Below are 15286 nucleotides of genomic sequence, written 5' to 3' on the forward strand. Positions count from 1 at the left end.
AAATACATTGCAATTGGAATTTAGAATTTGGTTTCAGTCACAAATCTGTCCCTAGTATTACGAGGCCACTGTTATCATTTATAAGTGAGACTAATTCTGGGACATTTTCATACACACTTCTGTTGTTAACTAATACTACATTAACATTCCCTTTCTCTGATCTTCCATGACCTTGTTGGACAAAGAATGCACCTTATCGGACCTGTGGAGGACTTTCTCTACCCTACAAAACCCACTTGTGCTTGCCACATATACTCTGCTACCTTAGTAGCCACTACTTGCATATAGTGTGTGCCTGACCCATTGGAGAGAGGCAGTGTCATATTATTCTATCTGATAATGGAGGTGACGTAATCGACATCCAAGACAGTCACAGAATTGTCTAAGTTGATGGTTTAAGCCTTCCAATTGGCTTCAAACCAGAGGACTGCGATCAGTGCTGGGAACAATGCTACAAAGCAATGGCTCAGCTTCCATCTCACAAACAAGGCCAGTCATCTTCACCAAATCAGCCAGCCACAGTTAGGAACCGAGAATGGCCTCTGAACCCAGCAGCAGGTGACAGTCATGCCACAGGGGACAGCCGTAAGACTGATATGCACTTTTGCATTCTGCCCAGAGATTCACAACACCACCTCTCTTCCCCAGTCACCATAAGGTAAGTGTCAACTGGTTAGGATGTGCATATCTGACTGCGCAGTGGCATTGGAGATCCCATGCGACACTATGCATTCCAAATGTGCTGAAGCATTATCTCGGATGCCCCAATACTGCTGCAGCCTGAAGCCTGTTGACCATGTCCAACAGAATTTCGAAGCGTCTACAAACAGTGGCCAATACACTCTTGTATCAGTGAACAACAGGCGCACTCCCTATCCACATTTCATCAGTCTTTGTCTATATCTCAAGTAATGTAACACTAATCCAAGAAGTGGCTGTGTGAAATCTTAAGTTTTGCTGATATGCTACCTCTAGTCTATGCTACGTTAAACAGTCAGTTCACATAAAGATACTGCACTCGGATTTATACAAAAAACTTGAACAAAGTCAGTAAACACTAGGCTGGACAGAAATACGCTGAGCATATCATGCATCATATACATTATTTAATATCTTTGATGTTGCATCAAAATGATTCTATATATATATACTGTCTTCTAGGCAAAACTTGGTCTGAGAATGGACATAAAGTCTACAATTTCTTTTTAACATACTGAACCATCTGCAAAATTATTTTCCATTTAAGTTCTACTTCTGGAAGTGACTACTGTCCGAATGCACACAAAACTCTGAAAGCATAAAAAAAAAATATATAGGGTGTGTTGATTTTTCCCACTCTTCTCATGTACAGCAACTACCCGACTGCACTTCATTTCCACCTTTAAAAGAAAAAAGGAGTAAGATGCTGCAACCCTGGACAACATCACAAGAAGGAAATGTGAAACTCTAAGCAAAGACTTTCTTCATCCCTTTTACAGCACTCACATCATAGAATATTTAGGTCATGGTCCAGATGGTATCATGTTTCAGAAAATGTGGCATTTTCCATTCAGGAGCTACTGTTGCACCAACATCTTCCGAGTGGATTTCATAACCCGTGGGCACTACGGCTAGCCAGCTGCCTGCATAATTCTGATGCACAGACCAGAAATGAGCTGAAGTGACACAATTAAGCCATCAGTCTGGTGTAGTGGAGCATCGGTTCACCTCATGCTGCAATTGTTTTGGCACCTGTAATTGCTAGAAGTGTTTCATAGTCATAATAAAACCAGGATGAGCATGTACAAACACTGCCTGCTCTAGACTAAAATAGAACTGCTTCACATCAGCTGCTGACCCAATATGGATCATCCAGCCTTATCTATAACTAGCCACTGGTCTATGGCCTGCACTTAGACCTTGTATTGCTAGGGCTTCAACTCGTGCCTTCCAACTTGGGCCTCCATGTTGCCATCAACTGATTCCTGGGTGTCTCCAAGGCGTCTGAGATGTGCAGTTGGTGCCTGGATCTACCTCACACCTGACCTATTGAAAACTGTGGGCTGACTGTTACACACAAGTCTCTGCTGTGGTTGAGATGCCTGACGTAGCCATGCACTCACCAGGTGGATTCTGTTAAACCTCTACTGCACCCACCATCATGTCTGCCGCCTTCAAGCTGGTTGCCACCATGCATTGCCCCCCGCATTTCAATGAGATGAGCTCCACCCCCCCCCCCCCCCCCCAGGTCAACATGGGCCACTGAGACACTGATTTTGACAGCCGTATGAGTCCCCGGTAAATAAAATATGATGCTGATACAACTGCATTTCTTATTTCTTGACCACAGAGATACTGGTTCTTCACACCTGCCACCCAGCACTTTATGATGTCAATGAGTATCGCGGATCATCCTGGCGCCATAGTATTTCCAAATAGGTATGGTGATGTTCAATTCATCTCTATTACATTCAATAGTATCTTACACAAAACAGAGAACAAATTTATGGCAAGAACACACATTATCAAGAGAAGTTACATTTTCCTTCTTGCAAAAGCATTTTCATAGAAGACCTTTTATCTCCAGTCACAACACTGAAGAAACATTTTATATCCAACAACAACAAAGGTATCAAAAAACATGGACTAAAATGCCATAAGAAGTTTTGGGCAATACTTCCAACAACACAGTATAGGCCCCACAGAGTATAAACTCTTAATTTCAATCATTTCTAATCTCACCTCACTTGAAAGAAAAGGCTGCCCTTATTGACTGAAGCATTTCAGACAATATTCACTTTAAATAGCTATGCTATGAATGTACCCATCCAATGTCATAAATGATCTGGAAACTGTACATACCACAGAAGTTTTAATTTACAATCACTTCTGCACTGATAAAATAAAGAATGCAATGCTGTTTCTAATAAACCACTCAATGCCGACTGTCATATCGCTCCACAAAAAACAATGATTACAAGGACAACTATTGCCCACAATCTTTAGCTGATGTGCTGAGAGAGGGACAGCAATTTAAGGAGCAGTGATGACTGTTTACAAATTCTACTTTCTTTTCCACAACTCAACACTTTGCCTTTTCCTCATAATCTCTGTCTATTTCTCAAACAGGACTTTTCACCAGAATAATGCTGGTTTATTAATTAATAGGATAAACATGTCAGTATTCATTTTTCCATGAACATTTCAGATTTAATTATGCACCCACAATAGCTGTGGTAGAAAATAGAAGCATACACATTTTCCTCATATGCAGCAGATAAAATAAAATTGAGCAGTGAATAATACTTCTCCTTTGCATCACATTTCAAGCACAAATAAATCTTTACAAACTAATTCTGGTGACAAGAAATTCAAGTTTTGTAACATGACTATAACAGTTATTTATTTGCACCATAGAAGTTTTGAGCACATGGCCATTATCAATTGGCATATTGCATAACAATAATAATAAACAAACTATAGGGTGTATGTACAGAACCGCCTTAACATCATGCTGTACATATGGCAGCTAAATTAGGAAAAAATGTCAAAAATGACGTATTACTTACACTGGGTTTTAGCCAACATCAACAATCTAAAAAATCTTCTGACACAAATACGTAGTCATTGTACCTGTTCATTGGGTTTTTTAACTGAAGAACGTGTATACATTAAGTACGAGCAAGGCTATGTACACCATGAAAAGGGCATAAATTAAATATACTGTTACTGTTGGTAACATTTTCAACATAAACTGCACCAAATCACTACTCTCATACACCGTTTACAGTATCGGAAAACTTTTAGATTTTGATATGTGCTTAAGCACAGAGTGAATAATATGTTATTTTAGACATTTTTCATAATATAACAGCCCCATCTATGGCATGATGTTAATCCCTTTCTACATATACACACACACTCCATGTTTTTATTTAATTTTTTATGTTTTTGCAGTATGCCATTTGATAATGGTCACATGGCCAAAACTGCAATAGTACAAATAAATAACTTTTAAAGTCAAAGAAAACTAGGTCACTTACAAAATTTTACATGATAAATCCCAATCACGAAATGTTAATAAGTAACCCAATAGTTATTGTATCTTTACTAACCACTCCCAGTGGCACATCAACCACGTATGGCGTCTCTCGGTCCATGCTGCGGAAATACAGCTTGTAATTTGTTACAGAAAGAACCCCTCTCGCAGGTCCACTGTATGGACATAAATATGTCACTTCCCTTGCCACACCCTGGACTTTCTCTCCAGGCAACAGTGGAGGATCATCAGGACGAGAAGGTGGTCCTGTTTCAGCTACATTCACCTACAATAAAAAGTAACAATTACTCCATCTTTAACATACATAACAACAATATATATTACACTGTATGTCCCCAACTGGCCACAGACCATTGCTACTTTCTTTAAATGTTCCAAACAGCTTCAATCTGGCAAGTAGTGAAGCTGAAATATTGTGGTTTTGAGACTGTGGACCAGTAAAATATTAGAGTGAAGGGTCTGCATGAAGTACCCAAACATTTTGTGGAGTATTTGTATCATTCCAGTCACCACAAGGAATTTATTTTATCCACTATATGTTTCAACTGTTAAACTGCTGCTGCTGCTGCTGCCACCACCACCACCAGCTAGAAGGCATTTTTACATGACATTTTAGCAGTGAGCATGTGAAAAAAAATGTTTTTCTCTGTCCAGCCCCCCCCCCCCCCCCCCATACACACACACACACAAAACCATCTTACGCTCAAAGTATGTAGTACATCACCTGGACGATGAGACATAGTGAACACTGATTTCTACTTATGGCTTAATACAAGTGGGTTGAAAAGGATGTGAGGCAACAGGTCCTCCTTGTAGTTAGTGTTTATTTTAAGCCAGTGAGTTACTCTCTCTCTTAGTGAACGTTCACAGATCATAGAGTAAGACACTTCTAACATCTGGCTGCATGCTTCATGGACAAAGGGTACAGTGATATGTAAATCAGGCAAGAAAATGAGCCAACCTATTGGTCCTGAATTGTGGTGTAAGGATTTTATACACATGGTATTTCAAAACGATTCATCCAGTTTCACAACACTATATATTCGACATGAGTGAAGACAATAATTTGGTGTGGATTTTAACTTATGCACTAAAATTAAAAGTTCATGTTGGCATCAGTTGTGAGTTGTTTGTTCATGTGGTTTCTAGTGGGAGTCTCCCTGCTGCAGCTAACTCATTTATAAATCAATTACAAATCTTCACTGTAGGACTGGTTTTACAGTCAGCCAATAATAACTTTGTTGTACCAGTGCACCACCATGGAATCAAATAGTTCTTGTGAAAATGAAAACTTTGTAGCCATACGAAGAAGTTAAATTCATCCAAGTTTGTATTGTCACTCATGTTGAAGACTGTTTTGTGATATTTGAGGAACCTTTTTGAAACACCCTGTACACATTGCACAGAGGTGAGGGTACTCACCTCACCCCACACATCATATACTGAAGTATCAGGGATGCTGTCAAGGAGGATATATGTACCTCAACTACCGATATTAGCAATATCCATAAAACTTCCTGGAAGATTAAAACTGTGTGCACGACCAAGACTCGAACTCAGGATCACTGCCTTTCGCAGGCAAGTGCTCTACCAGCTGAGTTACCCAAGGTGTGGGAAGGAGGGTTACCAAGATAACTTTCACTTCTGCTTGGAAGCAGCTTTGGCCGGAGTGCATTACTGAATGTGATTCTGAGGCATTTGACTCAGTACCTGTGGAGCCTATACTTGACAAGATTGTGTCTTGGCTCAAGAGCATGGGACTAGAACTGAATAACAACAATATTGATGAGATTTTGGAAGAGCACAACCACGAAATGACCACTGAAGATCTTATGGAATCACAGTGTGTTTCACAGCAGGAAATTATGGGAAGGAGTTCAGAGGATGAGGATGAGGTAACAGCAAAACAACCATCTTCTCACACAATAATAGAAATGCTTAAAGCACAGAAATCAGTTTCATCGTACATTGAAAATTACCACCCCAACAAAGCAGTGGCTATGTGCGCTACAAATAGCTTCCTAGTGTGTGTGTGTGTGTGTGTGTGTGTGTGTGTGTGTGTGTGTGTGTGTGTGTGTCATATACAACACTGTATGTATAAATTTAAGATAAAACTTTTAGTACTTTTTCTGCATGGATAATCATTATCGTATTTTACATTAATTTATATGGAATAATTTTTTTTGTTTAATGAGTTTCGTATTATAAGTAAGATTCTGGAACGAATTATGCTTACTATGTGAGGTTCCACTGTAGTGGATTTTATCAGAAGTGAAAATTCTTGGAAAATTTTCACCCAGAGGTAACTTTGTTATCAACAAAGGCAGCACACTAATAAAGGATACAGTTGCTCAAAACGTTTGTAGTAAACAGTTTTATATTATGCTAGCAGTTTTGCGGAAACAAGGTAGCCAACAAAAAAGTTCACATGTCCTGTACATTTACAAACTTATACACGAGTTCATCCCTAAAGATTGAAGCAACACTCAAAGAAGGAATATCAGAAGGAAAAAAAGTTTTAAGTTTATATTTTAGTACCAGACAGTCACAGGGAAGTAAGGACTTGATCCTACTGTTTCAAAATGTATCATTATTTTTGAAAGTATAAATAATAAAGTACCTTTAGATAACCTGCTAGTTTCTATCACAAAAAACTGCTGTTGTTCCAGGGAGCTGCTAATGGATACTGCTGGAAGTAAAACAACAGGACCACACAGGGTTAACACTCACATAAAGAACACAGTGTCAGTAACAATTGTGCAATGAGAACTAAGCAAACAAAACATCCACACTAACGATTCTATTGACAAAGCTCTTGTAAGCACAAATAAGTCAAATAAAAGGCTAGAGGCACATGTACTTTTTCTGGACTACTGAGCAACTGAAACATGTTATGTGACCCAAAGAGCCTACTTTTATACATTTCCCTCTTGTACATTGTGCCTGCATATCAAGAAATCCAATGAAAGTGTGTAACCCAGACTGTGTTCTTTCAGCTGGAAACCACAGTGGACATTCTGTTAATAGCTTGGGGATTCATATTGTGGTTTCCAATCTGTTCTATGGCTACACTGAAACAACAAGTAACTGATAAGATCTATAAACCAATTTAGGTGACGATTTTCATTCAATGGCTTACAGGAAATTCTGCCTTCCACGATGATGTCTCCAATCAAAAGTTGGAAACGTCAAAGCTTGGTTTCAGGAATATAAAGGGGATTTCAGGAATTGAATTTAATCATCACTGACCATGGCAGCCTGTAAGTAATATAAAGGATGTACTAGTCTCTACTGGCTTCTGTCAAGGAACTGGAACAGTATCTTCACAAGAAACTGTATCAAATCGCATTCGGCGCTATTTACAAGTTTTTGTATTGATCCCCAGGATTTAGGCAAATTCAGGTAGAGGCAGTTCCAATTAAAAGGGCATCCCCTGTTCAGTTGTGGGTGCTACTCACCTGTGGCAAGCTGGGTGACATTCCCATAACAGTCTCAGTATGGCACAGGGTACCATCATCTACCGTGACTTCCTTTTACAGATTGGTCACAAATTACATGCCAATTTGTAGTGATGGGATGTGCATGTTGTCTGCTGCATTCTGTGAGGACAAAAGGGTTGACACTTGGCCCTCATCTTGGCCTGAAAATGGCAAGGTGGCGATGTATCAATGCAATTTGAAATGGCGTTTTCTCCCTCCCATGTGATGATTCAAATGCACAAGATTTGGGCACACGCCTTCACATTGTATCGCCAGCCCCATCTGCAAGGATTGTGGATGTCAGTTGGACACAACAGCTCCTTGTACCCCCACCCGTCTGTGTCAACTGTGGGGAGCACCACCACCCTGTGTTCACTGAACTGCACCATCTTCGAAAGAGAAAAGAACATCCAAAAATACAAGACGTTTAACGAACTCAGGTATCAGAAGGCCAAGAACAAATATGACAGTCCAAATCCTGTATGTATGACGACTACGTTTGCTATGGTTATAGTGACATCATTGTTTCTAGCAAAAGTGCCCTCGCTCTCCATGCCTTCCACGTTGGGTCCTTTGGACCGCTCAACTACACATGCTTCTCTGGTGGTTGGGGACACTCCTCCTCCTCGTTTCCCCACACCCCCTTTGGGAAAACTGACTCGCCTCCCACCATGAATATAGATAACCATTCCTAATCAGAGAAGCAACACCATCCTCCTGTGTCTCTCACCGGAAAACAATCCCTCGGGACACTACCCTCCCAGGAGTCTGCTGATCTCGATCTTTTAAGAATGAACTGATTGTGAATGAGCATAAGGCGGAGTTTGCATGTGTGTTCTGGACTGATTACAGCAAACAAATGCCAACTTGATATGACTTTGGAGGCTGTGGCGCATGTGTGTGGATGTCCCTCGATTTTACCACCTGTAATTTTTATCTCCCTCCCAATGATTAAGTGCCTCTGACCATGTTGTCTGTCCTGATTTCTCAGCTCCTCCCACCATTTCTCATTTCAGGCGACTTCAATGCCTATAATCCGTTGTGGGGTGGAACTATGAACACTGGCTGCAGTAAAATTATCGAAACTTTGCTTGCACTACACAATCTCTGTCACTTGAATATTGGTGCCCCCACACACCTCACTGTGGCGTATGGATCTTATTTGGCCATTGATCTGTCCATCTGTTGTCTTGGTCTTCTCATCACCATATAATGGAGAGTCCCTGAGGACCTGTGTGACAGTAATCATTTTCTGATTGCCCTGTCCCTCCCTTGCCATCACTCACCTGTGCATCCACCCACCATAGGCTCTCAAAAATCCTGAAAATACTGACTGGGATGTCTTTGCCCATGCTGTCACCCTTAGCAGCCCTTTCTCATGGAGGTATCAATGCAGCTGTCCACAACACATCTGCAGCCATTCTGTTGGCAGCAGTCTTTGTGATCCACTACTCCTCAACCCCCCCCCCCCAACCCAACTCCCTCCATCAGAAGACACTATCTTGATGGACTTCGAAATCACTGTGGTAATTAAGAGATCACAGGTGGGATCTTCAGTGCCACGAGTGACATCCACTGATGAAGGACATCATTGTCTTTGAGCAGTTCTGTGCCCAGGTCCGCCAACTAGTGACAGACAGAAACAAGAATGCTGAGAACAGTATGTTACTACCATTGGACTGTGCAACCTGGTATCACCCTGAATGGTGTTGTTTACACTGACCCAGATGCTGTCACTGAACATTGTGCTCTGCATTAGGCTTGAGCCTCTTTGAGAATCACCAGTCTTGATCTCATGTCATCTAACTGTGAGTGGAGCAATTCACTTACCCTTCACTATGCGTCACCTGGAGCCATATAATATTCCATTCAGTGAGTGGGAATTCCTGTGCCCTTGCCCTTTGGCCTAAAACGGCTCCCGGGCCTGACTGGATCCACAGCCAAACATACAGCTATTGATGGAACTTCCTGGCAGATTAAAACTGTGTGCTGGACCAAGACTCGAATTTGGGACCTTTGCCTTTAACAGACAACTGCTCTACCATCTGAACTACCCTAGCATGACTCGCAACTCATCCTCACAACTTCAATTCTGCCCATACCTCGTCTCCTATCTTTCAAACTTCACAGAAGCTCTCCTGCAAACCTTGCAGAACTAGCACTCTGGAAGAAAGGATATTGCGGAGACATGGCATAGCCACAGCCTAGTGGATGTTTCCTATTGACAGAGTGCCAACATCACTTCCTTGCAATTTTCAACCGTATCTGTAGCAAGGGTGAGTTTCCGTCTCTCTGGCGAGAAATCATGATCATCTCAGTACTGAAACATAGTACACAAACCCTTGAGATGGACAGGTTTTGCCCAATTAGTCACATTAATGTTCTCTGCAAGCTGCTCTAACGTATGGTGAGCCGGTGGCTGTGTTTGTACTGTGTGTCTCAGGGTATTCTGACTCTGTCCTAGAGTGGTTTTTGCCAAGGCCATTTTACTGCTAATCTGATTTTAAGTTTCACCTGTGAAATTGACTGCTTCTAGTCTCTGTGAGGTAGGGCACATTGGCCTTGTCTGTTGTCTGAGGGATTGGACAGGTGGCCAATCACTTAATCCGACCCAGGGCTCCTGCCGTTCCCACCCTTATAATAATAATAATAATAATAATAATAATAATAATAATAATAATAATAATAATAATAATAATAATCCTTTTTCCTGAGATTTTATCAATCTCTCCACATCGCTAGTGTCTTGTGGTAATCGATTACATTCTGGACCTGAGTAAGAAAGCAAAGTGTGCACTCAAGGGAGTCATTTTCTGGCACACAGCTAGAGACTAACTCTAGACTGCAATGAAACTGTACATTCACACTCTACGCGCATAGCTTTGTTGGGTATGACTTATTTCCTTACAAAGTTGATATGAGAAATGAAGTGGAAAACTTCAGAATTTGTCATATAAAAGTAGAGGAAAAGCTCTCATGGGAGACAAATACTCATGAACCGTAGAATCTGAATGCACCTATCTTTACAATCAAAATAAGAGACCACTAATAGCACTTGGGGTAATCTTAATTTGGTTTACTTTGCATACTTTCATTCCTCATTGATGTCATATATGGCAAAAAATATTTTGAAGTTATTCCGCTCAAAAATAAATTATTTAGAAGAGTGCAATTCAAGCCAGTTATTGCATTAATTCATGAACCTCATATACACCATTATTTAATTAACTAGTGATTCTTACACTGTTGTTGCAGTGCAGTTGATGATGAATTGCACCTGGTTGAAATGAACAGATGCATCCATTTACTGAACACAAAACAGAAATTATGTATGTTGGAAGTTCATCTATTATTGAACAGAAACAAATGCATGGCAATGCATCATACACTTACAATGTGTTTAACAAGCCAGTGATCTATGTTGTGACAAACCACATATTTTCAAACTCCCAATCAAGATTTTTCTGTTTAAAAACTCCTCATATCCTTTGAGGGAATTACAAAGATTTACTTGATTGTGGGTGTTACAAAAATAATTGCACTTTAAGGTATGTCACCTTCATAATGAGAAATCATCATCATCATCATCATCATCATTTGGTCCAGCTATCCTGATATGAGTCTTCCATGATTTTCCTAAGTCAATCCAGAAGTAAGTGCAGATGGTTCCAACAGCACACTGTGAGTGTCGCTTTATGAAATCCACACCCGTGGTCAGCACCCCCTGACATCGCTGGGGAGACAGTAGTGGCTCAGACTCCGTTCATTCATTGCGATGCAGGGTGACCACAATGTTTGTGTGTATATTTCTATACCAATCGTAAACATTATACATTTTTGGTCTGGAACTTTTTAAAACCAATAGCATTTTAAACTTACAGTTAGACAAGTCGACAGTGCTATATAGTCACAGAGTTAAAAATAGAACAACACTGATCAAAGCAAGAGAAAGATACACAGTCAGCTTTATGGTCCTTCGCAGTTGTGTGCGTTTGCCATTTAAAATCATTGTCAAATCTCCAGAAATACTATTTTCACTATGGCAATCTTCTGCATCACATGTTCCGTAAATTAATAATGTTAATATTACATTAAATGATAGTACAGCAGGATTTTTAATCCATGGGTGCTAAAAGAGATACAATCCAGTGCTGTTTACTTCTGATTAATTCTTTTTAACCCTATATTACTAAACTCTCATAAAATGTATGACCCATCAACCTGGTATTGTCAATATAGCATGTCAAACAGGGCATTTTGCACTTATTTTGTATGTGACATACCATTTGAGAGATTATAATTACAGTTAACTAGTGCATAAACTATAAATTATGACTTCCTACAAATGAAATATGGAGTAGTAAAATTTGTGATGTTTTAGTGACAATGTAACATTGCACCTTTAAGTGTTCTAGGGTTAATAACCTCCTATTCAGCCTTTCCATTTAGATATCTAACCCTCCATTTTGGAAAATGAGAGTTTTGTTATTTTTGTCAAACTGATAACGGAGTCAGTATTTCTATCACCTTTTTTTGAACATCAACATTGTTTTTCCATGCAAAGTTGTGAAAATATGCTTAGAGGCTACTAATGGAGTCAGCAATTCAAGTGTTGAAGATGAGAGACCTGCATTTGAACCACAGTAGGCCTAATCCCTTAATTATCCTCTATATCTTTTGTGGCAAGTCAACAATTTCCTCTTTGACCTCCATGCATTTGGAGGCAATGTAACCTGCTGGGTACTTCAATGCACTGGGTGCCGTATCTTCAGTAACACACGAATTGCTGAAGGAGAAGCATGTTCTCTTTGCATCCTGATTTAGGTTTTCTGTGATTTGTCTAAATTGTTTCAGTCAAATGCCGAGATGGTTCCTTTGAAAGGGCACAGCCAATTTCCTTTCCAATCCATCCCTAATCCAATCTTGTGCTCCGTCTTTAATGATGTCGTCGTCGACAGGATGTTAAACACTAATCTCCTCCTCCTCCTCCTCCTCCTCCTCCTCCTCCTCCTCCTCCTCCTGCTAAGATCCACTAAGGGCACTTTTTCTCAAACCATACAATTACTTGAGGAGACAAAAGTATCCTTTGCTGTGCTGTTCAACATTCTGAACACAGATAAAGTAACATGAAAATAGTCCAGTTATTTTATAAGAAGTAGCAAATTAGTCAGAGCTGGAGCAGAGCTGCTTCAAACCTTTGAAGAGATCTCTGTCCTTACCTTTGATAAAATGAACACTGATAATCAAATAAGTTAATCCAGTGATGTGAAACTGCAGATGATGATGATGATGATGATGACCTGCAGCTTATTTGTTACATTGCAGTAGACACTATACTACAACTTTGAAGTCACAGTGACTAATGGGCACTTAGAAAGAATAATAAAAGAATTGGAAAGAACTTTAATATGCATGGTAGCTGTTGCTTGTGTCATGGGAGCCAAAATGTGAACCTGTAAGTGCTTGGGCTATCCACAAACAAAATTTATTTCTCAAATCCTGCGTGCACATTGCTGAAACATCACCTATTAAACAAAGAATTTATTTTACAAAATGCCATTACCCAAGAAGTTAATACAATATTTACTGGAGCATCATCATCATCATCAGCAGCAGCAGCAGCAGCAGCAGCAGCAGCAGAAGAGTGATCTCTCAATTCTATTTCATATTTCAAAATCACACTTTAATGCAGGGCTGTCAACAGTTTGTAGATGTGGGAAATGTGATAAATGGGACAAAACTTAGGAAAAAAGTGGCTAACTTTATTTAGGCTGTAACAACATGTATTTCAAAAACAACATTTTTGATTTAAACAGAATAATATTGCTTACCTAAAATGCCAAATAAGATGATAATTAACTGTTTAAAAACAAAAAGAAATCATGTCTTTGACCTTCATTATAATAGCTATCAAAAGTAACATGCTTCATACTTATTTTACCTTTTCTCACTGCATATGGGGAATATCAAATTTCAATGCACTGCACAGATATTGATGATAAATGCATGACTTTGGATGTGGTTTGCCCACTAATTACTTGCAATTACATAAGGTGTGTACAGTTTACAAACCTTCTGCCATTATTAAAACACATTTTATATCACAACATAAGCCATGTTTCGAAAGTAGGAAGATAAAATAAGCAGCATGAGTAGCATAGAAAATTACACTGCAGTCATTAACACTTTTACTTGTTTGATTTTTTGTTAAAAATGATGTCATTGAAGCACCTTTTTCTTTTATCAGCTTCACACCAGAGATAATCTGCAACATGTTTCCATATCTGAAATACTTTCTGGACCTCGAGAGAACCTATCAACATGGCCCGACAAGTGTTGTTTCTTGCAAGTCTTTCATTACTTTCAGTTGTCATCTTATAAGCTGCCACAAGTTTTTTTCTGTTCCTGCTGTCTTTCTTCAAACGACATCTCATTTTTCTCTGGTGCACGTTTTTGTTGACTTTCTTTTTCCTGAGCTGCTTTTTTCATCTTGATATTTTTGTTTTTCTTTTTGGTCCTTCTTTCTTCTTCTAAGCAGTATTTCTTGTATGCACACTGCACCAAAGAAAACAGTTCTTTTGTATTTGGTACTTTTTCTGGTTTACTGCAATACAATTTCATGGTATCTTTTATTGTCCTAACTCCAAACATTTTTCTGTGTGATTCCCAGTCCTCTGTAAGAAATTTTCTTGATGCAGAAAAATCCCTTTCAACCTCTGTGTTCCCCTGATACAGAGATACAGCTGCTTTCACCACTTCACTTGTCTTGGGATATTTTGGGTCTCCTGTCATACATTTCACACTGATTAACTGGTTCCAGTAACTACTAACTACCCACTGCAGTTTGTGTTGTACTTGACCTAATGCCAGTTTCTGACTGGAGAAGCCTGCACTCAACCACTACCTGATCATTATCAGTATCCAGTAACAAGGCTTCTGTGATGCTTATAATATCACTGACACTTTCTGCTGATGTTCTGTTACATGGATAAAGGCACCAGAAATGCTGCAGATTCCTTGACTCTGCCACGTTGGATTTAAGAAGAATGTACTTATAGGCCTCAGTCAAATGCTTCTTAACATGAATCCAGAGCTGAAGATGATGCTTTAGGTATCTGCTGGAGAGCTGTTGTAACATCACCACCACAAAATATGTCATGTACAGGTAGTAAATTGGATTCCTGTGAAATATCTTCCGATAGTTCACAAGTCTTCAATACTAATGGTTTACAAATTCTCCCTAGCAACATTTGAACAAGTCTATTTCACTGTGAAGCAAATGTATCAATGGCTGCTTTTTCTGGTCTGTTCCGGTGAACTGGATAAAAATGTGTGTATTGAAAAAAACAAAATATCAGTTCAGTTTTCATTATGGGTTTTTCCAGATGCTGAACAATGTGTGTCTACCCACTGTTGGAAGCTAGAACATACTCATTTGCAATAATAAAATTTAAGAAATGTTTCTCGACATCATCCCACTGCTGAAGCATTCTCTTTGCAGTTGTTTCCAGGGTTACTCATTGGGACAGGCTGTGCTTTATGAAATGAAGCCTTCAAAATTCCAATGAATACCGTATGTCTGAGAAGACTTCCATTCTTGATGGCCAACCACTGAAAAAAACTATATGTATAAATACAATCAGATCAGAAGAATCCTCTCCTAGCTGGTGACTCCTTTGAAGACAGCATTATGTAGGAGGTGGATATTACAGAAGCCTGCATCAGTAAGTTTCTTTTTTTTTTATTACAAGACAAACTTTTTAATTAA

General features: G+C 39.4%; 1 protein-coding gene across 2 annotated transcripts in view; it reads right to left on the bottom strand.

The window, feature by feature from the left end:
- Positions 1-15286, bottom strand: part of LOC126299610 (myotubularin-related protein 2) — a 160839-nt gene that overhangs the window by 115032 nt on the left and 30521 nt on the right. For both annotated transcript variants that reach the window (XM_049991643.1, XM_049991644.1), the window contains one exon: positions 4095-4304. In XM_049991643.1, coding sequence (XP_049847600.1) covers positions 4095-4304 — 210 coding nt within the window. The remainder of the gene's footprint in view (positions 1-4094; positions 4305-15286) is intronic.

The sequence above is a fragment of the Schistocerca gregaria genome, chromosome X, assembly GCF_023897955.1.
Source record: "Schistocerca gregaria isolate iqSchGreg1 chromosome X, iqSchGreg1.2, whole genome shotgun sequence".
Taxonomy (NCBI): Eukaryota; Metazoa; Arthropoda; class Insecta; order Orthoptera; family Acrididae; genus Schistocerca; species Schistocerca gregaria.